Raw genomic sequence first — 23075 nt, forward strand, 5'->3', positions numbered from 1 at the left:
TCAGAAAAAAGTCATTGATTTGGAAATTTGTTGAAGAACATCATAATTGAAAATATATTGATAACTTCAAAGTACATTATTATAAAATATGACGTGGTTCAATGTGAATATCCCTTAACTTCAACAAAAAATATAATAAAGGTTTTGATTGTTTGCTATAAGGTTGTAAAACACCTCACTATTCTCCATACATTTGTCTGTAGCTAAACAATCCTGCTGCAATATCACATTACATAGGTACAAATGGCATGTCTGACATTCATACATCACAATCAAACAGATGCTTGAAGATTACAAGATATTCTCTGAAAACAAAATCAGATCTGTAAATTGGTCATTTTTCAATTACAATAGTTACATCTAGCCAAAATAGAACTTTGAACATTTTGATAATTCATATATGTTTCAAATATTTCCATCTAAGTAATTTGGTAATTGCTACACTTGTGTTTCATCAAGATGAATGGTGTTTGATTCACTGAGACAGGTATGTTCAGGGCATATTTATCTTCAAGGATACCCTTTGCAGGTTATCATCCTAACAATCAAGAAAAAATAATAGAACTTCATCAAATTTCAGGTTTATACAAAGTATTCATATGAACAAATCAGGAATGTATTCAGCCAATACATGAAGGGACATCTATATTTCATTTATTCCTGTGTCTGTGCAGCAGTGAAGGCAACTTTATGGCTGTGACGATGAGATATGTGGTAGTGGTGATTTCGTCGTAACAGTGGGTCCACTGGGTCTGTGTCACCAGGATCATCATACATTGTGGTTATCAGTCTTTTAGTTTGTGGTTTTTTATGTTTCAAATCCCTTGTCTTCAGCAATTTCTCACCCCTATATCTGTAAACAGAAATCAGAATATGTTAAAATATTCATATTACCGAAATATGTGAAATGTTAATGATTTACTATTTCATTCTGAAAGTTAATGCAAAATTATCTCCCTTTTCATCTCTTTATCATTTCAGACATTTCATTACATATCACATCTATACTTTCTTACAAAAAAATAAATCATTGATTTTTCTAATGAACTGACCTAACTGTGACATTATTCTATTGACAGAAATAATCAAATAATAACATAAATAATTCACATTTCTTCAATAGAATAACAATTATTCACTTATTCAACTCCTCTGAATATCTATAGCTGTAGTCTGATCTACAAATTATGCCACAAGATTAATAGTTTAAAAAAAATGAAAAATTACTACAGAATTCGTCCTGTACTGAGAACAAATCAATACAGACGTAGAAACCTTTAATAAATAAATCCATCTATTACATCACAACCCTTATTTCTACATTTAGGCAGACTGCTAGTGATACTTATAAACAGTCTGAGAGATCCTGATGGTAACAGTCAAAACTGTGCACAGAGAGCTTACATATGTATTATTTTGACAACTGTATAATCACTAATTTTCATAAGGGATCAATTTTTCTTGATTCAGTCAGTGCTCATATTCTATGAATTCATTTGTCCATGAACTGTATATAATGAGTATAAGTGGATTTATTGAGCTATCCCCAAAACCAAATGACCATAAAAGTGTATACTACCAGGAAATTTGGGCCCCTGCCTCTTCCAAAAATTCATGATTTTAAACTACTCCACATTCTAAATGATTAACAAAAAAAATTCAAACACACACTAAACCTTGAAGCTCTACAAGTTAAATTGTGAAAAATGAATAAAAGGACACAGTGATGTGTTGCCAATAAATATACAAATGTATTTAATTGCCTGAAACTTACCCAAATCCTGTTTTATCCCTAGATGTTTGACCTTCTGATTCCAGAGCATCTGCCATCCCTTTTACAGTGCATCCAAGGCCTTCACCTTCACTCCAACCCTGTTGTGTTAGAATTTTACGACCAAATCCTTTCGTGTGTTGTTCAAACTTTCCAATTTTCAATGCCTCACTACTTTGGTGTTTTGAATTAGAAGGTCGTTTTTTAGCAATACCAGCACTAAATCTGTCTGTGTTTTCCTCACCATCTCGCCGACGTGTTTCCTGACGCATGGTTAGGTAATCTCTTGCATCTTTATCTCCAACCCCTTCCTCATAGTATACACTCATATCAACATCCAGATCATCTGTTGTCTGTTCATCAAAATCTGAGGAAACAAATTTTAATTTCAATACTGGAAGCAATATATTAGTAATGTCATCTGTTTTCATTGATGAATGTAGTTCTAGTGAAAAATTCACCTTCCTGGTTCTACTTCCTATTAAAATATTTTTGTCCTGTAAAAAGCTCAGCTCAACAACATATTACTTCAGATTCAAAGTCGGGGCATCTATTTATTACAGGGCAACAAAATGTCATTTGTTGAAAATGTTACCAAATACCAACAAATATAAATTGGCTGATTCTCTGACAAAAGTTTTATTGGTATTAAACTTAAGTGAAATGTTTTTGTGGCATCAATGGTGATGGATCCAAATTCTTTTTTGGCAATCCAACTACCAATAGATAATCAGATTATGAGTGTCTCTCATGATCAGCAAAAGTGTGAGTCAAACACTGAAAATTTCTATTTTTCCAAATATCACTTCTATATCTTACACTTGTAGCTCCTATTGTCAATTTTCTTCTGTGTGTGACTTACCTCCTTCCTGCTGTTTCCAGTACTGAGCGTCGGTATAAAAGACAAGACCACTGCCACCTTTCTCCCATTTCAGCTCTATTTCCTCTTCATACAGCCGCTCTGAATTTCTCTCCTGATTAGACGGGTCATCATACATGGCCTCATGGCGCTCCCACTCTTCACAGGTATCATTGTCCTGATGATGAAATAAATCACTAGAGGTTTTAGGCTACCTAACTGCATAATGTTTCTCTTTACTTTCTTTTTTTGAGCTCCACAGACAGTTTACCTGTAGTTTGCATTTAACAATAATACATACAAATGAACAATTATTCTGACACTATGTCGAGGTCAAAGAGCAAGACATCTATCATAGTTACCAAGTTTTATCTAGGGAAGAGATAACTTACACAGATTACAGAGATGCATGCACTATAATGGTACTCACAACATGGATGCAGCATCATCATTTGATGCCTATAACAACATCACAGTTGGATATTCATCAATTTTGACACAGATTTCACGGGCTATTTATCATGACGATCACACAATGTATAAGTTATGATCATATCTTCCAATATGTTAATATTTCATCTGTAGGTATTGGAGAAAAAAATCAAACATGGGTCTGTTCTTTGAAATAGAAGATCTCGGCCCCCTTGTAAGAGTTTGACTATTCAGGGTTGAGATCTAACAATGTTGACCTGTCATACTATTACACGAGGGTTGAGATAGTCATGTCCACAGATCAGACCCTTGTAAGCACAATGCCATGAATGTGGTTTGAATAGTGGGATACCAAACAAATATGATATAAAATGGTAATTCTAGTGCAATATATCATATCTCCATACATGTTCATATAAACATAAAATGTTCAATAACAGTACAATTGTTATATTACTTAACTGTTATTTGACCAATTTTACATATGAATTTCAATAAACCATGTTTAACCTTATAAGTGCCCTGTATATGTTCACTTAAAAAATAAACAGGCTGGAGTAGGTATATGGGATGCAGAAAAATTTAAAAAGAGCAAATCTTATGGATGATGAGAGAACTATATTCTACCTTTTGACAGGCTTTAACTTGGTATAGCTAGCATCATTTCCAGAAAAAATTTTTTCCTTATTTGGCCAAATGCAGGTTGTACACATATGAAATGAAATGATTAAAATTAGTACATGCATGATTCATCTACAAATTCAGTATTGTGAAATTCTTGAAGTTTATGTCACATGATGTATATAAAACATTAAAGTGTGTACTCCTCGTTCACACTTACATCATCAGAGTCCCTGTCTTCTTTTTCAATCAAATTCTCTTCAATTTTTAATTCAAATCTTCTCTTTGTCTCTGGGTCCTGTCTAAACTTGTCTTTTGAACTTTCTTTTTCTTTGTTAAAATCACGGTTTGGATTCTGTGATGAATCTTGGTCTGTTGACTTGTCTGTTTCACTTTCATCTGAGTAAGAGTTTTCAGTTGGTATCTTATAACCTTTGGATGATTTGACCTCTGGTGTTTCCTCTTCTTCCTGGGTTTGATGACCAACATCAACAGCTTTGCCATCATAATTAAAAGGAACATTTCCATACCTTTTGTTTGATCTTGTCTTTGGAAATGACAATCCAAGATTTTTTATAATGACTGGTGGCAGACGACATTGTTTGATATATTCCAGGAAGACTGAAGTAGGAGTCCCAACATTTCCATTTGGCATAATATCAGGGGGATGTAACTCCTTCATCTGATCAAGGTCACTAATAGTAAACTGTTCTCTGTCATGTGGAACACATTTCTGTTCTGCTCTTGTTTTGTATTTGTTGCTTCCACCTGGAACATAACAAAGCAATTTCTTTGACAAATAAAAATACATTTCTGTACATCAAAATTCCTTTTTGTGTATCAGTAACTTTTGTAAGCATTTTTAAATGAGAGTCCTGAACACCATTTCCAAAATTCTGATGAGCCCTATTACTAAAGATTTAGTAGGTCCTCAAAATTTGGCAAAGCCATCAGGAGAGTTATGATCATGAGCCCAGGACTCAAAAGTCTGAGTCAAAAAAAAATTATTTATTTTTAAGCTTTGGAAGTTTATTAATTTATTTATCTAAAATGTATTTATTTATTTATTATGCTTCCAGAAAGAATAAAAATTTGTGATTTCATTGGCAAATTTGTAAATTATATTTTAATACACATCTTTACATGTCAAACATCTTATATCTGATAATAACCTATCAATTCATCCTCAGATGCCAATGTTTTGTTGAAGTGTCTCATGTGAATAAAATCCACTACTGGGCTCTCCATTTGCCAGATTTGGGGCCGAATTCCCAATGCAAAATAGTATCTTTTTTTCCCAATGTAGACCCACAAGTTTTCCAAATTCTAAGGAAAACACAATTTTTTCCCCAATTCTAAGGGCCCCAGTCCCAAAATTGGGTGTGAGAGCCCTGCACTATGAATGAAAGGCAACGCCTCCTCACAATTTTTTGGCTGCGGAAGTCCAAACTTGCAGGTCTCATATTGAAAAATATTATATCTTATACAATATCACGTTTGATGACAAATTTCCGATTTTTTAAGATAACAAGTTGAAGATTGAGACAGTTGGTGTTACAAGAAAGAAGTTTACTGAGAAATAAGGCTCATTTGAGAAGAAAGTATAAAAATATAAAAACTTTAATCTAACCCTTTAAAAAAGGTGCACTTATAAACATAGATATCATAGGGTCACATTAAGCTAACTCAAGCATCTCTGTGATTTTGTGATATCATCAGATACGGAAGTGCACTGATTATATAACATGTCTGATACACATGTCAATCATTTCAGGTGAGTGAATCAAAGGTCATACCCGTGGATATTTTTTTCAGAAAATACTGGTATTTCAACGATCAGTTTTTAAATAAATCTTATGGTATGAATGCATCTCAAGTCATTTATGTATTTCTTTGGGGCAATTCATCGACATAGCGTAGATAGTGAGAAATGATGGGGTCCACGAAATTTGTATTGATTTCTTACAAGCAAACATAACAAAAAATAAAGTATATATCTCTAATATTAACATACATACTACTTTTTTTTGTTTTTTTTAAGGTTTTTTAGTTTTATATATATATATCTCAACTACGTAGAAGTGTCTATGGATGAATCATTGGATAAATCATTGGATATTTGTCTGGTCGTTACCTATATTCTGCTCAGTTGTTCTGATTTTAGAAATAAAACATAAAGCAGGCATGACATCCCCTTTCCTATCCAGCCAGTGTCGTTTGTGATACATCTTCATGAATTCGTTGAATCGGTTTCCATTAATTTTGACGACACAACAAAACGTTCCTAAACGTCTTTCCTCACGGGTGGTTGAATTCGATGTTTCGGTGGTTCTAGACTCTGGTCTATGTTTGAAATGGAAACATTTAAACCCACTTGTCTCTAAAAACTGTGAGAAGTAGTTTCTGAGGTCGGAAGAATGGTAAGAAGAAGGTATATTGTTGATAATAGCGTAAACACAGTCCTTATTTGCTTTGGTACTCTCCATTTTGGATCTGTGTCAACCGCGCGTTTGACTATGATCAAATGGTCATGACTAAACCTAAAACCCACACGTCCTCGGGAGGGAAACCGGCAACATATTTCTAGTGAGGGTTCGGTAAGTATTTCATTAAACCACTCTTCCAATAATCCAGGATCACTTAAATTTATTCCACCACGTAAGACACAAAAACAGCGCTACGAATCCTATTGTTATCATGGGTTTTAAATCTATTGGTTGTACCGGAGTTACTGCCCTTTGTTTCACAATGTGAGCACAGCGATATTAATAAGTTCGTCGCACATTACAGTTTGAGTGGAATGTTGAAAAAAAACATACAGAAAAGCACTTCTATTACCAAGCATTGTCAGCTTAACCTCTGCCAGTGAGACATCATACAGTGTATATATGTACAATATACAATCAGAGACATATGTAACACACATATATATATGATATATACGTCTCTGATACAATGATTCATTCAGTCACCAGGAACATACTCAGTACTAAGTGGGATTCCGCAGGGGAGTGTACTTGGCCCTATACTTTTCGTCATATAGGTAAATGATCTATCAGAAGTAACAAAATCTCCAACATACCTATTTTTGGATGATACCAAACTATACCGGCATGTCAAAGGCACAGAGGTTATCCATATTTTGCAGAATGATTTAGATAAGCTTCAAAATTGGTCGTACAAATGGCTGTTAAAATTTCACTCAAATCAGTGTAAAATTCTATCCATCAAATCAAATGAAAAGAGAAATTATTTCATTTCTGGATCAGAAGCAGAAAAGTTACAATTAGAAAATACAACAAATGAGAAAGACCTCGACAAGATTATTGATGAACATTTAGATTTCATATACAAGGAATTGTTAACAAGGGGGATAGAACGGCGGGATTAATCAGACCAACGTTTGTATGTGTAGATGATACAATGTTTAAATTGTTATTCAAAGCTTTGATACGACCCCACCTTGAATACGCAGCAAGCGTATTGAATCCACACCATTTTTTATATTATTGAAAACGTCCAAAAGAGGGCTACAAAGTTAATACCTGGGTTCAAGAATTTATCTTATAAAGAATGTCTGGAAAGACTGGATCTTCTGACTCTGGAACATCGAAGGATGAGAGGAGACATGATAAACACTTTTAAAGTTATGAACAATATGTATGATAAGAGAGCTACTGAAAATATATTTGAGATGTGTACCACAACCACATCAAGAGGACATTCTCAAAAACTGTATAAAAAGCATTCGCGATTAGACATTAGAAAAACATTTCTTTAGTCAACAAACTGTAAATTTGTGGAAAAACTTGCCCCAGCACGTTATTAATGCTACTACAGCCAGTCAGTTCGAAATTTTATTTGATGAACATTATAAATTAAATCAAATTGTTATTGTTTAATGAATTCACGGAATAGCACCAGAAGTAATATTAACACAATTTTTTTCATAAATTGTTAAATATTGATATGGACATAGAGGCTAGCAAGCCTGCGTCCATCATGTATCGTAATAAATCGTAAGAAATTTCCATGTTTAGCAAGGACACAAGCAACACATTTTCAAAGAATTAATATTTTTATATGAGTTTGTGTTGTTTAAATACAACACTGTAAATATACCAAGGTTTCATTAGCTATTGTCTTGTATTTTTCTTATATTCTTCACATATCTTTGTAGAAATGTTAATTATGTTTACGGGTATACATGTGTTCCTTTTATGAACACTATAATCTAATACACAGGTTTCATCGTAATGTTGGAGAATTTTTAATTGATATCTGGAACATTCAGAACAATTCAATCATGTGAAAAGGTTGGTACTGACTCTGTTACATGTATGTTTAATGCTCATAAATTTCATTTCAGCACCAAAAGATGGACTTCAGCATAAAGATTTTAATGCAGTTGACTAGATGAGTAACTTCAAGCACACAGAAAGGAATCAAGATGGCAGAAGCCATTGAAAGATTCTTTGGAGTTTACCTCTTGTACAATGTGAATCCAAAGTTCAAGGGCAGGACTTACATCGGCTACACAGTCAATCCCAATCGAAGAATACAGCAACATAACAAGGGAAAACATGCAGGCGGGGCGTGGCGGACGCATGGACGGGGGCCATGGTACGATCTAATTTGTCAATTTATTAAGGATTGATGTATGAAAAGTTTGAACCATTTGTGGATGTACCAACTGCAAGTTTTAATAGAGAAAATAGAATTGTTATTAGATATTTCAAGTAGTTAGCAACTCTTTTATATAAATGTGTCATTCAAATAAAAATGTTTGGTGGTCCAATACTTATCATGTACTAGTTTTAGCTCACCATCATCAGCTGGTGGGCTATTCATGTCACCTTACAAAAATGGTCCTTCATTTTGCTGTTCATCTGTCTATCCATCCATCCATCCATCCATCTGTAAACAATTTTTGTAATCTATATTTCTTGAAAAGAAACTCGATGGATCTCAAATTTCATATGTAGGTTTCCCTTGGTCCCTTGTTGTGTCCAATTGATTATGGGTCTGATCAGAAAAACAGAATGTCCGATGGGCGCCTATCTTGGATTTCGACTTTGAAAGATTGTTAATGCTATTCCTTAACAACTACAGTGTAGATCTTTCTCAAATTTTATGTGTATTTTTCTCTTGATCCCTAGTTGTGCCTGTTTGATTTTGGTACTGATCAAAAACAAAATGGCTGATGGGCAGCCATCTTTGATTTCGCCTGGTAAAGATTGTTATCCCTATTTCTTAAGAAGTACTGAATAGATCTCTCTCAAATCTCTTAGGTATGCGCCCTTTCGACATCACTTGTGCCTGTTTGATTTTGGGACTGATCAAAAGAAACAAAATGGCTTCCAAGCAAAGGAGACAATTTTTGATTTGGCAGGTAAAGATTATCATAGCTTTTTCTGCAAAGGAATGTTTAAGTTTCTTATCATTAATAATAAGAGCAAAATTTGGGAAGAGAAAAGAAATAAAAAGATCTAACTTTCCATGAGCAAACAATGGTGGGTGCCAAGAGCTCTCTGGGATCTCTGCTTCTATTTAATTTGTCTTGAAACTAATTTTCCTCCAATTTAATGTTTTCAGGGAAATGGTCCTGATCATCCATGGATTCCCAAATGACATATCTGCACTCCGGGTACGATACATCTATATGTTAAACTGTTTAATTCTTTTCTATTTCTCAAAGTAACATACAATATATTTAATACAAATTAGATACAAGATACAAATGTCTATAAGATGGATGTAATACGTTACTGATCATATGTTCACCGATATAAATTACCATCATGGCTGCCGCCTTGTTTACATCAGACTCGAATCACATTGTTATCATTATTGCTAACTTTAAAATACTATTATATGTCTCCTTCAGTTTGAGTGGGCATGGCAAAATCCACAGAAATCTCGTCGATTGCGACACCTGGTAGGAAAGAAGAAAAAAGAGACTCCTTTCTTGTACCGTTTTCGTATTGTTTCTGAAATGCTTCGTCTAGGACCCTGGAATCGTTTCGCGTTAACAATACGTTGGCTAAAACAAAGCTATGTACAGGATTTTGCTCCAGATTGCAGACCCCCAATTCATATGCCGATAGCTTATGGTCCGGTGAGGATAAAAACATTGTGTAAGGACAAGACAGGCAAAAGGAAGAGATGTCGTAAACAGTCTAGTGATAGCAGCCCGGAGAAACAATCCGCCGAGTCAAAACAACCTGATATTGGCCATTTGGTGCTTCCTAGTCATAAGAGATGTTCAGTTTGTTTCAAACGTTTACAGGTAAGTGTAACTCACTTTCAAAGCTGGAAAAAGTCCTTTTGAGTTACAAATTTTGTATGAGTTCCAATACTGCCAGATATAGTGGAGTCGCAAAATTTGTAAATTCTACTGGAAAAGCATGAGTCCAGGACTGAAAAATTACTGAAATGAGTCAAGAGCAAAAACACTCTTCTCACTAGAAAATCATATGTATTCATTTGGAATTTTATTGCAGTTTATATATGTAGCCAGGCAGCTAAAAATGTTTGTTTTACCTGTACAGTCAACTGAAATTATCTCACAGATAAGATTTGGATTCAGACGAGGTATCTACATATGACTGGATGTACAAATGTGTAGTTAAATATACATATTTATGTCCATCTTGTAGAGTTACACTTTTACATGTATATATATATATAAAGAAGTAAGCAAAATGTTTGTGATTTTATTAATTTTATGCTGTCATAAGGGTTACTATGCCTGTTTCTATGTATCCTCGTATTGATGTTCGGATACCTCCCGGTAGGAAATAGGATCATTGTAAGATGCTGATACTCTACATGGTTCTTTGGGTGGCAAATGTTACAGAGAGAAACTATAGCAAAATCTTTTCTTTTTATACTTAATATCCGTCATTTCTAGGACTTCTTCAGACTAAGGTTAAAGTTCTAAGGTCATTTTATGATAGTTTTTAGAAGCTGATTTACAGAGTGAAAATAGATTTTGGATAAAGATGCTAACACTTTGCATAGAGGTTTTTAGGTCATCTGACCCGAAGGGTCCGATGACCTATAGTCATCATGCTTCGTCCGTCGTCGTCCGCCGTCCGTAAACTTTTCATTCAAACGACTTCTTCTCAAATACTAGAAGGTCTAGGGGGCTAATACTTGGCACAGAGGATACTGGCATGGAGCTCTACCAAGGTTGTTCAAATGAATGACCTTGACCCACTTTAAAGGTCACAGGGGTCAAATATGTTAAAATCTTTAAACAACTTCTTCTCATTAACCAAAAGGCTCAGAGTGTAGATATTGGGCCTGTGACATGCTGGGATGAAGGACTACCAAGTTTGTTCAAATGAATGACCTTGACCCACTTTAAAGGTCACATGGGTCAAATATGTTAAAATCTTTAAACAACTTCTTCTCAATAACCAAAAGGCTCAGATTGCTGATATTGTGCCTGTGGCATGCTGGGATGAAGGGCTATCAAGTTTGTTTAAATGAATGACCTTGAACAACTTTCAAGGTCACAGGGGTCAAATATGTCAAAATCTTTAAATAACTTCTTCTCAAATACTAGAAGGCCTAGGGGGCTAATACTTGGCCCATAGCATGCTGGCATGGAGCCCTACAAAGTTTGTTTAAATGAATGACCTTGGCCCACGTTCAAGGTCACAGGGGTCAAATATGTTAAAATATACAAAGGACTTCATCTCAATAAGCAAAAGTCTATGAGTGCTGATATTGGGTCTGTAGTATGCTGGGAGGAAAGGCTACCAAGTTTATTTAAATGAATGACCTTGAACAACTTTCAAGGTCGCAGGGGTCAAATATATCAAAATCTTTAAATAACTTCTTCTCAAATACTAGAAGGCCTAGGGGGCTAATACTTGGCCCATAGCATGCTGGCATGGAGCCCTACAAAGTTTGTTCAAATGAATGACCTTGGCCCACTTTCAAGGTCACAGGGGTCAAATATGTTAAAATATACAAAGGACTTCATCTCAATAAGCAAAAGTCTATGAGTGCCGATATTGGGTCTGTAGCATGCTGGGAGGAAAGGCTACCAAGTTTATTCAAATGAATGACCTCAACCCACTTTCAAGGTCACAGGGGTCAAATATGTTAAAATATACAACGACTTCTTCTCAACAAGCAAAAGTCCATGAGTGCTGATATTGGGCCTGTAAGATGCTTGGAGGAGAGGCTACCAAGTTTGTTCAAATGAATGACCTCAACCCACTTTCTAGGTTTGGCTTGCTTTTTGTCAGATGACCGTTAAGGCCCATGGGCCTCTTGTTTAGGGATCAAACATGGCTGCTGTTGATTCAAATAGTGAAAATAGATTAATGAGACAAGGGACATGTTTTGATTGAGTAATACTCAATATAGTTGTTGTACATTTGTTACTGATAGAGATATATGTAAGTTTACTCTGTACCCTCAGGTCAAAATCCCCATTGTCTTTGTCCATCACATTGTCATTGTGTACTTATGTCATTCTACATCTAGAAACAGTTCAGTTCAGATTATTTGACAGTACAAACATTTTTGGATCAAATTTAGATTGAATTTTTTAATCAGAATTCCTGTTTACACAATTTTTCATGAACAAAAATAGTAAAGTTTATTAAGGTTTTAAGACATACATAAAAAACAGTTTCATTAATTTTTTTTTACAGTTATAGATATTTCACCCTTGTTGAGATAATGAAAATGTAATTGTGCAGGCTTACATGGTAGCCTTAGGAAATACTCTATAACAGCCCTGGAAGTTTTGTTTCCCTTATTCGTATGTAAACAAGAAACAAAACAAAAATCATTATGTTCAAAAATTGAAATAATTTGCCAAGTCCATCTTCACCACAAAACTAAATAATATGAACATGCTCCAGAGTGATGTTGTGTTTTTAACAGACATTACGTAATCATTCAAAGTCCAAAATCAGTCATAGTAAAGTCAACACCAGGTGCTAAGTCCAGAAGAAGTTCAATGACAAGGAAGACTTTTTTCAGGCTTTGTTGATCCCCACACATAGACATATCATTGGCATCTATACCTTGGAAGACACACTGGATACTGACTTGCATCAGCCTAGAAATAAAATTAAAAATAGGAATTAAAATTAAAAAATAGGAATTGAAATTAAAAAATAGGAAACAAAATTTTCAAAAAAGAAACAAAATTAAAAGATAGGAAACAAAATTAGAAATAGGAATTAGATTTAAAAATAGGAAACAAAATTTAAAAAAAATAGGAAACAAAATTAAAAATAGGAATTAAAATTAAAAAATAGGAAACAAAATTAAAAAATAGGAATTAAAATTAAAAAATAGGAATTCAGTGAAATTAGTCATTAAATTATGATGTTCATTACAATATCTCTGAAGTGAGGGAATATTTGAACAAACAGTTAAAACAGGGGTTCCTTATTTAATACGTAAGTTAAAGTGAAGGGACATTATGCATTCTTAACTTTCAATTATGATGGATGAGATGATTTGATGTTTGCATCAGAAAATTAGTGATCTCACTGGATGAAAAGTTCTGTAATTCTTCATGATACTAATTCTTAAGTTTAGAAGAAGGAATTTCAACCTACTTTGGAGTGAATCAGCCAGCAACCAAAGAATTTTTGTGTTGTATAAACTAATTAAATTTCACGAATCTCTTTAACAGCGCAGATGAATGTTGGGTGTGTGGGATCACCCCGGCTACATCTAAAGTTACTGACATAGTATTCAGAAATATCCATTTGACATGTGACAAAGTTGCAATCCCACCTATATTTCTTCTTTTTATATGTATTCATCAAAATGCCAAAAGCAATGTATTCAATACGTATGAATTTGAACAGAACTCTCAGTGACGTTTTTCAATTCATCAAATTTATAGTGTATAACATATTTCATTGTGATGTATTACTTCATTTTGTTCAAGAGGAGTTATCACAATTCTTACATTTTCACAAACTGTTTTTACTGAAAAAAAAAGAATGAGAGTTTTTGACCTTCTGTACATTTCTGATCCTTCCTCCAAATCCTTGTCCCTGCTTACTACGAGAAATGGACACGTGAGGATTATGTCGATCAGATTCTCCATACAAGCCCCTGTCCAGGACGACATCACCACTGGCTCTAAGTTGGATGTTACTGAAGGATAAAACTAGTATATAGTGCCCCTGTATATTCCACATTCTTACTATAGGAAATTTTTTAGGAGCAGATCTTGAAAATTAATTAACAGATCTTTTGAGTGCTACATAATTTACATATTCTCTATTCTATTTCTGGATTTAACATGATATACTGAAAGAATGATAGTAATCACAACCTCGGAAAAAAGGATTGATTGAGCAATCAGTCATATCAGACATTAAACTTTAACAACTAAAAATAGAGTCGACGTCAGTTCCAGGTGTGAGGGTTGATCAGTGGGATGCTGTGTTTTGGGTACAGATACCAGAAAGTATGCCGGGTGATGAAGTAAAATACCAAAATTAATAAAGGTAGATTCAATCACAACATACCAAAGTGTCACCAATTAGTGGGTAATTTGATATGACTGACTTGTTTCACCTCTAAGAGTGAGGCTTCATCAGGACTAAAGGATTGAAGCCTCCTGCTTAGAGGTGAGATTAGTCGGCCGTAATAAATAACCATCTAATTGGTGTCACTTGGGTATGTTGTGATGGAATCTATCGTTATTAAATTAAACTTTAGGAACAATTTTTGGGAAGTGTTCAAACAAGACAATCTAATCCTCATATTATTTGTTAATCTGATATACTGTAATAATGTAGTATGATGAGCTAGTGTTTCACCTTTGTGAAATTTATCATATTTAGACAGGGTCTGCTTAATTTTCATGTTATCCCTGTTATATAGAAGCAGTTCGCAGATAAAAGATTTATCTGGAAATTGGATACCCAAGGCAACAGTTATAAAATCAGAAAATACTATGGTTGTAACATTTTCTAATGGTTGCCTGTCGACAGAGGAGTTGTGACTTAACAATGGTACACAACAGATATGTAGTTACAATGCAGATCAATAAGAAGACATGAAGTTAACTTACAGTTGGTAAAGAAGGCTGTCATATTCCCATCCCTTGTACATAAACCACCGTACACGTTCAGCGAGTCCATCATTTCTAAATTGTTGAAACATGTTGTAGCTGGGATGTTTTGTGTCAGAGTTGAAGCAGCAACAGCAACATTTCTGTTTATGAATTGAAGGAACTTTCAATGTACAGACAGCATGGCATATATAATTCAGAACATCCTGTGAATGAAAATCTGTTTCCTTAAGTGTTTATTGAATTTAGTCTCAAACTCCTTGTCTCTGTGTAAATCTTTCTTTTCTTCATGTTGTACCCCAGTTTTATGTAATTTGAGTTTGGATTATGATTATGTTGACATGTTGGTATTTTCCTCTTTTGATTGATTTCCCATATTTTTGTGGAGTTTGTCAAACCACAGACTTAGATATAATATATCTTAGCCAATTACCAAATACACTCCCCAGTCAAACCACAGACTTAGATATAATATATCTTAGCCAATTACCAAATACACTCCCCAGTCAAACCACAGACTTAGATATAATATATCTTAGCCAATTACCAAATACACTCCCCAGTCAAACCACAGACTTAGATATAATATATCTTAGCCAATTACCAAATACACTCCCCAGTCAAACCACAGACTTAGATATAATATATCTTAGCCAATTACCAAATACACTCCCCAGTCAAACCACAGACTTAGATATAATATATCTTAGCCAATTACCAAATACACTCCCCAGTCAAACCACAGACTTAGATATAATATATCTTAGCCAATTACCAAATACACTCCCCAGTCAAACCACAGACTTAGATATAATATATCTTAGCCAATTACCAAATACACTCCCCAGTCAAACCACAGACTTAGATATAATATATCTTAGCCAATTACCAAATACATTCCCCAGTAATTTTGATGGTGTTAGTCGAACCCTTGTCTCTTATCTCGGTGGATTCAGTGTAAATAACACGGTGGATTTGATCAGTAAACATTCATAGTACTCGTTTACGGATATATGACCTAAGGTTATTGAGCTAACTAAAGAGGTAAATTAATAAAAGCTATTGTCTAGTTTCTATCCTTTTGATGTTGATTTATATGCAAAACAAATACTTTGAAATATGTCTGTCATCAAAATCACATATGAATTTTCATTTTTTCTTGAGAAATTCTTCATTTCCATAAATTATTACGACAAATTATAACCAACTTCAATTAAAAGCTTCCAATACGTATACATGTATGTTACATACCTGCAGACCTCCTGAGATTCAGTGTGTAGAATTTCCCTTGTTATTGGGCTTTGTTCGAAAAGTCTAGCAACAAAGATGTCAACTTGGGGAAGGATTACTCTCTGTAGCATTTGTTTTAATTGTCGAAAAGAGTTGCATATTTGGCCGACACTTTGACGACGGAACCCTAACTCTGACAGTGACTGCTGGGAGTATCCTGTGGTACCAGTGTATAGGCAGGTTACAGCAAATACCACTATAAACACACAGAAATGTTATCTATGTAGCTGTTTCTATAATCTGTGATATTGATTTACTTAATCATCAACATTCATATCATTAGACACATGAATGACATGTTTAAGCGCTTGTTTGGTGATCTGTTAATTGATAACAGGAAACACATATTTTCTTAATCCAATTACACTTAGATTTAATATACAATACATAATATTGTAAAAATAATAGTTTCAAGAAGAACATTTGAGGGTTTGGGGGTTAGAAAGACGTTACAGTGCGTTAAAAGACTGCAAAAAACACTAAAGTAAATGCTGTGGTTGAATTAAGTCAAAGTAATGAATGAGACTACAATAGATCAGTGATGTGTTCTTAAAGCATTGAAATATAGAAGCGACTTAGCAAATACTGAAGTTTACCGAAGTAGATGTTAACAAAGCCACTTAGCAAATACTGAAGTTGATGAAAATAGATGTTAACAAGGCCACTTGGCAAATACTGAAGTTGGTGGAAATAGATGTTAACAAGGCAACTTAGCAAATACTGAAGTTGGTGGAAATAGATGTTAACAAGGCAACTTAGTAAATACTGAAGTTGGTGAAAACAGATGTTAACAAGGCAACTTAGCAAATACTGAAGTTGGTGAAAATAGATGTTAACAAGGCAACTTAGCAAATACTGAAATTGGTGGAAATAGATGTTAACAAAGCGACTTAGTAAATACTGAAGTTGGTGAAAATAGATGTTAACAAGGCAACTTAGCAAATACTGAAGTTGGTGGAAATGGATGTTAACATGGCGACTTAGCAAATACTGAAATTGGTGGAAATAGATGTTAACAAAGCGACTTAGTAAATACTGAAGTTGGTGAAAACAGATGTTAACAAGGCAACTTAGCAAATACTGAAGTTGGTGGAAATGGATGTTAACATGGCGACTCAGCAAATACTGAAATTGGTGGAAATAGATGTTAACAAAGCGACTTAGTAAATACTGAAGTTGGTGAAAATAGATGTTAACAAGGCAACTTAGCAAATACTGAAGTTGGTGGAAATAGATGTTAACAAGGCAACTTAGTAAATACTGAAGTTGGTGAAAACAGATGTTAACAAGGCAACTTAGTAAATACTGAAGTTGGTGAAAACAGATGTTAACAAGGCAACTTAGCAAATACTGAAGTTGGTGGAAATGGATGTTAACATGGCGACTTAGCAAATACTGAAATTGGTGGAAATAGATGTTAACAAAGCGACTTAGTAAATACTGAAGTTGGTGAAAATAGATGTTAACAAGGCAACTTAGTAAATACTGAAGTTGGTGGAAATAGATGTTAACAAAGCGACTTAGTAAATACTGAAGTTGGTGGAAATAGATGTTAACATGGCAACTTAGCAAATACTGAAATTGGTGGAAATAGATGTTAACATGGCAACTTGGCAAATACTGAAGTTTGCCGAAGTAGAGGTTAACAAGGCAACTTAGTAAATACTGAAGTTGGTGGAAATAGATGTTAACAAAGCGACTTAGTAAATACTGAAGTTGGTGGAAATAGATGTTAACAAGGCAACTTAGCAAATACTGAAGTTGGTGGAAATAGATGTTAACAAAGCGACTTAGTAAATACTGAAGTTGGTGGAAATAGATGTTAACAAGGCAACTTAGTAAATACTGAAGTTGGTGGAAATAGATGTTAACAAAGCGACTTAGTAAATACTGAAGTTGGTGGAAATAGATGTTAACAAGGCAACTTAGTAAATACTGAAGTTGGTGGAAATAGATGTTAACAAGGCAACTTAGTAAATACTGAAGTTGGTGGAAATAGATGTTAACAAGGCAAGTTAGTAAATACTGAAGTTGGTGAAAATAGATGTTAACAAGGCAACTTAGCAAATACTGAAGTTGGTGGAAATGGATGTTAACATGGCGACTTAGCAAATACTGAAATTGGTGGAAATAGATGTTAACAAAGCGACTTAGTAAATACTGAAGTTGGTGGAAATAGATGTTAACATGGCGACTTAGCAAATACTGAAATTGGTGGAAATAAATGTTAACATGGCGACTTAGCAAATACTGAAGTTGGTGGAAATAGATGTTAACATGGCGACTTAGCAAATACTGAAATTGGTGGAAATAGATGTTAACATGGCAACTTGGCAAATACTGAAATTGGTGGAAATAGATGTTAACATGGCAACTTGGCAAATACTGAAATTGGTGGAAATAGATGTTAACATGGCAACTTGGCAAATACTAAAGTTGGTGGTTATTGATTTGTAGGCTATGGCTGGAGTCTCAGACAGATACCTCGATGTTCATAGGAGTTCTATTTAGTCAGATTAGCAGGCAATCAGAGAACTGAACAATACTATCTTGATTCCATGGTTTCTTATTGTGTTAGAATCACTAGCAGAACAATGTTGATGTCCCTATTTTATATTTGCTAAAAGTAGGAAAAGTACTTGTGAGTATAAAAGTTTAGTCAGTTACGCCTGAACGGGTACAATTATTTCATTTTACAAAAATTTCATCATAGATATATGTACCATGACTAGAAAATATATCATTGTAAACAACATGATATTACGACTTAATATGAGAAGTGAATCATGGTTATATATATTGTGTTGTAGTGGATGACTGGTTTTGTGATACTTCTGAGTCATCTGCTTACAAGCAATTATTTTCCACAGATGAATTATCACTTTAAAAATGTCTGATAAATTTTATTTAACATTCCATAAATGCTGACAAGAGCTATTAAAATCAAATTTGTTTAACTCATTTTAGAGATGCAATTTTGTAAGTCGAAGAAGTAATTATAAAATCCATGTAGGATTGAAATAGAATACAATGGTTAGTAGTACACACACAGTATCCATATCTAATGATAATAATATTAATTGGATTTATTTATGCTTGATAGCATGTTGAACATATAGCTTGTCTTACACATGGTCATGATAAAATGTAGATGACACAATATTTACAAAACACTGCAATAAATTTGATGAAAGTTGCTCGTTGGGTACACTTAGGTCATTTTACATCTAAGTTTTGTCAGTGTGTTTATAGTATAATTATACAAATGAGACATAAATCATATTTACTCACCAAAACTGGTTGTGAATCCCATGTCTGATTATAAATAACTCTGATATAGGTTAATGTTCACTTTGAGTATGTGATGTTTTAGACCTACAAGTATGGTTGTAATTTATCTACAATGAGTAATGAAGCAGCTGAATTGGTGTTCGTCTCTCCTTGTAACTGTGTATATGAATACATCACAAATTTTCAACTGGTTGATGAACTGACGTATCAGTAAATCCACTAAACACTGAAATGTCAAATTTCTAATTATATACAAATGGTTTGGATTAATTTAGGCCACAGATAGCAGAACAGTTTGGTCATTACTCTCTGTCACATCTGCATCGCGAACAATTATATAACACATTTAAAAGATGATATAAATGTCAGGTTTAGTTTGCTGTGCAGATGTGGAATCATCCTAGTATTTTTTGTGTGATCAGAGTCATCCAAATGATAAATATAGAAATGTCACTTTGGCACCAACAGATGTTGGAGATCGTGTTATTATTCTAGAAGTAATTACAGTTATGTGACACATGCAAAGTCAGGACAGATAATGACCTGTAAAATTGACTATGATATTGTAGTGCTAACACACAAACGCAAAGGTAATCAAAGTTTTCATTGATAATTAAAACTTCTGGATCATTAATATATATATGAATGTCAGCGTTGTGGAGAATATTCGTCACCACACCAATATTCTTCTAGGATGACTGCATTAAATAACATCACACCGCTGTCAGTCTGTGCATGGCACCACGCCGCTGTCAGTCTGCGCATGGCACCACCCCGCTGTCAATCTGCACATGGCACCACCCTGCTGTCAGTCTGCGCATGGCACCACGCCACTGTCAGTCTGCGCATGGCACCACGCCACTGTCAGTCTGCGCATGGCACCACACCGATGTCAGTCTGCACATGGCACCACGCCGCTGTCAGTCTGCGCATGGCACCACCCCACTGTCAGTCTGCGCATGGCATTACTAAGGATTCTGTTAGGAAATAGCCCATTAAGCTTACAACAAAGCAAGCATCAGTATATTGTTTTGAAATTTTGTAGCAATTATTTACTGCCTTAAGCTTGAAATCATGTTAACAGAATACTTGTTAATGCTAGTTTACTTGTACTTTATTTTCTGGATGTTAAGAGTTATGTCCCCTTGCTTGTGAACATTTATGATGGACTACATACATAATAAATACATATATCCTCCCTTTTTTTCACCAATTTCTTCCTGTAATTTATGGTCTTGTAGTGTTATCAATTCTATGATGTGTTTTTTATTCTCATTCTTTATTATTCTATCATTACACATACATACCAGTTTGCCATCTAGAAAACTACCTTCTCCATTGTCGTTGACATCACCAAGAAAGATCTGGATGATTATGAATTTCCTGCAATGTGAACTATTTTTTTGTTGAAAAGGACCTCTTGTCATTCTATAGAAATTCCTTCAAATATTACACCTGTTTTTGCATGGTATATATGAATAGAACAGATAGAGATGTTCAGTGACACAGTGGTAACAAACTCGTCTTTCACTTAGACGTGCGACGTTCGATTCCTGTATCAGACATGAAAAGTATGAGGTGGGTTTCCCCGGGTACTCCAGTTTCCTATCACAGTTAGACCCCTTACGAGTTTACATCTGGGACAACAAGAGTGATTAACATAAGTTGGAAAAACTTGTTTCACAATTGTTTTAAAGAAAATAATGTTTTAAAAATATAGAACAGCCATCAGTCTGTCATATCCTACTTTGTGTTATTGTTTCAGGGTGATGACACAACAGTGAGCTGCATCCATCCCAAATGTTCGATGATTTCACATATCGTGTGTTTATCTGAAAGGTTTCTGGTTGAGTCTAAAGAAGAGACAAAAGAAATGATTCCGGTGGAAGGAAAATGCCCAACCTGTAAACAGTTGATGTTGTGGGGAGATATCATTAGATTTAAGATGGGCTGCTACCAGAATCTGGAGGAGGTAAGCTATGTTTTGTAGAATGTATGATTTTGTTTGACCAAGGTTTACATGGCGGATGTCTTCGATGTAGCTGAAGACGCTTAACTTACTCTTCTGGAACACCTGGTCTTATTCTCCTTATACTTTTTCAGGTGTTTCTGTGTAAATCTTTCTTTTGTTGACGTTTTACCCTAGTTTTATGGAATTTAAGTTTGGATTAGGATTATGTTGTTATGTTTGTATTTTCTTGATGTGTTTTGTGCCATTGAATGATACTTGATGTATACAACAATAATGAAAAGCTATGCATTACCTTTTTTGCAAATCCTGGAATATATTTCTTCACAACATGGTAACATATTCAAATACAGATGACTGCTAATTAATATATTGATATATTGATATTTCTATATTATAGTGTGCAAGTGACCAAGACCAAAACTCCACAGATGAAGATGTTTGAAATGATGTGTTTTTTGTGGGGGATAAATTCTCCACCAGCTAGCCATCGCGATGCCTGTATGATGGTAGAGAGATCGACCATTAGGTGAACCGTCACAACGGGCTAACTATAGCTGTAATCATGATTTCAAGTTACGCGGACTGATAACACTGATAACTATTAACAGTCCTGTAATGGAGGTACTGATGAACATTCACTTTGTGTATACTTTGGTAACCCTGTACATATGCAGTCAAAGTCTGTAAATCCTGTTAAAAGATTCAATGTTTTGTATAATATTTTTATCAGGGTTCAATACAACTCTTACTATTAAGATTATGTGAAATAAGTGACAGGATTACTTAAATGAAGTGTTGGTCACATTGGATTGACTAAAAGGACCCAAAATTCAAAATAATTCATACAACCCATGTGTACTCGTTTCTTACATCTTTACACGATATAGCATTGAATGCCACTTCAGGTCATGATCCTACAAGAGTAGGACGGGTCCAAATAGAAGGTGAAGAATGTGTCTATAAATACAGCATGTTTAGTCTGAACTGATTCTGTTAATAAATCTTAAGATTCACTAGAATTTTTATCAGAGAGGTGGACCTAAATCTTATAGTATCAATCCTTCATCACATAATCAACAAATGGACAAAACTCCAGCAACAGGTTGTAGGTATTTTAATCAGGTTCCATTGGATGAGCTGCATTGAGATCACAATACTAGTATCATATAAAATACAACATAATTTTGATATCAGACTTTACAATAAGAATACAGTATGTTAACATCGATTCAGATCAAATAGTAATTATCATAATAAATTTGTATTGAAATATCCAGCAATAATAACCAGAACTTTAGTGTTGTGTGGACATAACGGGGATACGGCTGGACATAACAGGGATACGGCTGGACATAACAGGGATACGGCTGGACATAACAGGGATATGGCTGGACATAACGCGGGGATATTGCTGGACATAACAGGGGGATACGGCTGGAAATAACACGGGATAAGGCTGGATATAACAGGGGGATACAACTGGAAATAACAGGGGGATACGGCTGGACATAACAAGGGGATAAGGCTGGATATAACAGGGGGATACAACTGGAAATAACAGGGGGATACGGCTGGACATAACAAGGGGATAAGGCTGGACATAACGTGGATACGGCTGGACATAACAGGGGATACGGCTGGATATAACAGGAGGATAAGGCTGGACATAACAGGGGGATAAGGCTGGACATAACGGGGGGATACGGCTGGACATAACGGGGGGATACGGCTGGACATAACGGGGGGATAAGGCTGGACATAACGGGGA

General features: G+C 34.7%; 3 protein-coding genes across 3 annotated transcripts; 1 reads left to right on the forward strand and 2 right to left on the reverse strand.

Annotated features, from left to right (window-relative positions):
• Positions 1–370: 370 nt before the first annotated feature.
• On the reverse strand, positions 371–6169 carry LOC132545257 (G patch domain-containing protein 3-like). The gene is made up of 5 exons (XM_060208931.1): positions 5818–6169; positions 3904–4451; positions 2634–2808; positions 1775–2138; positions 371–853 (listed from the first exon to the last, which is right to left on the reverse strand). Exons 1-5 carry the CDS (start codon positions 6167–6169, stop codon positions 655–657), a joined length of 1638 nt encoding a protein of 545 aa, XP_060064914.1. The 3' UTR covers positions 371–654.
• Positions 6170–6202: 33 nt separating this feature from the next.
• On the forward strand, positions 6203–22155 carry LOC132545248 (structure-specific endonuclease subunit slx1-like). The gene is made up of 6 exons (XM_060208924.1): positions 6203–6280; positions 8053–8306; positions 9279–9330; positions 9571–9972; positions 21101–21307; positions 21705–22155. The coding sequence occupies exons 2-6, from the start codon at positions 8134–8136 to the stop codon at positions 21747–21749; spliced, it is 879 nt and encodes a 292-aa protein (XP_060064907.1). The 5' UTR covers positions 6203–6280; positions 8053–8133; the 3' UTR covers positions 21750–22155.
• Positions 12292–19446, reverse strand: LOC132545249 (uncharacterized). The gene is made up of 5 exons (XM_060208925.1): positions 19336–19446; positions 16006–16240; positions 14755–14897; positions 13688–13829; positions 12292–12771 (listed from the first exon to the last, which is right to left on the reverse strand). The coding sequence occupies exons 1-5, from the start codon at positions 19355–19357 to the stop codon at positions 12609–12611; spliced, it is 705 nt and encodes a 234-aa protein (XP_060064908.1). The 5' UTR covers positions 19358–19446; the 3' UTR covers positions 12292–12608.
• Positions 22156–23075: the final 920 nt, after the last annotated feature.

The sequence above is a fragment of the Ylistrum balloti genome, unplaced genomic scaffold (genome assembly GCF_031769215.1).
Source record: "Ylistrum balloti isolate Yb309-2 unplaced genomic scaffold, AGI_CSIRO_Ybal_v1 Utg369834, whole genome shotgun sequence".
Lineage (NCBI taxonomy): Eukaryota > Metazoa > Mollusca > Bivalvia > Pectinida > Pectinidae > Ylistrum > Ylistrum balloti.

Bases quoted from the DNA above. Each gene is read 5' to 3' on its own strand.
- LOC132545257 (XM_060208931.1), bottom strand. From the start codon at position 6,169: ATGGAGAGTACCAAAGCAAATAAGGACTGTGTTTACGCTATTATCAAC. The intron at 4,452-5,817 runs GTAACGACCAGA...GTTATGTTCCAG, and splicing joins AACAACTGAGCAGAATATAG to GTGGAAGCAACAAATACAAA. The intron at 854-1,774 runs GTAAGTTTCAGG...TTCTGTTTACAG, and splicing joins AGGGATAAAACAGGATTTGG to ATATAGGGGTGAGAAATTGC.
- LOC132545249 (XM_060208925.1), bottom strand. From the start codon at position 19,357: ATGGGATTCACAACCAGTTTTG. The intron at 16,241-19,335 runs GTGAGTAAATAT...GTGTGTTTATAG, and splicing joins GGGATTCACAACCAGTTTTG to TGGTATTTGCTGTAACCTGC. The intron at 12,772-13,687 runs GTCAAAAACTCT...TTTTATTTCTAG, and splicing joins GGATCAGAAATGTACAGAAG to GCTGATGCAAGTCAGTATCC.
- LOC132545248 (XM_060208924.1), top strand. From the start codon at position 8,134: ATGGCAGAAGCCATTGAAAGATTCTTTGGAGTTTACCTCTTGTACAAT. The intron at 9,331-9,570 runs GTACGATACATC...TGTCTCCTTCAG, and splicing joins ATGACATATCTGCACTCCGG to TTTGAGTGGGCATGGCAAAA. The intron at 9,973-21,100 runs GTAAGTGTAACT...TTATTGTTTCAG, and splicing joins TTTGTTTCAAACGTTTACAG to GGTGATGACACAACAGTGAG.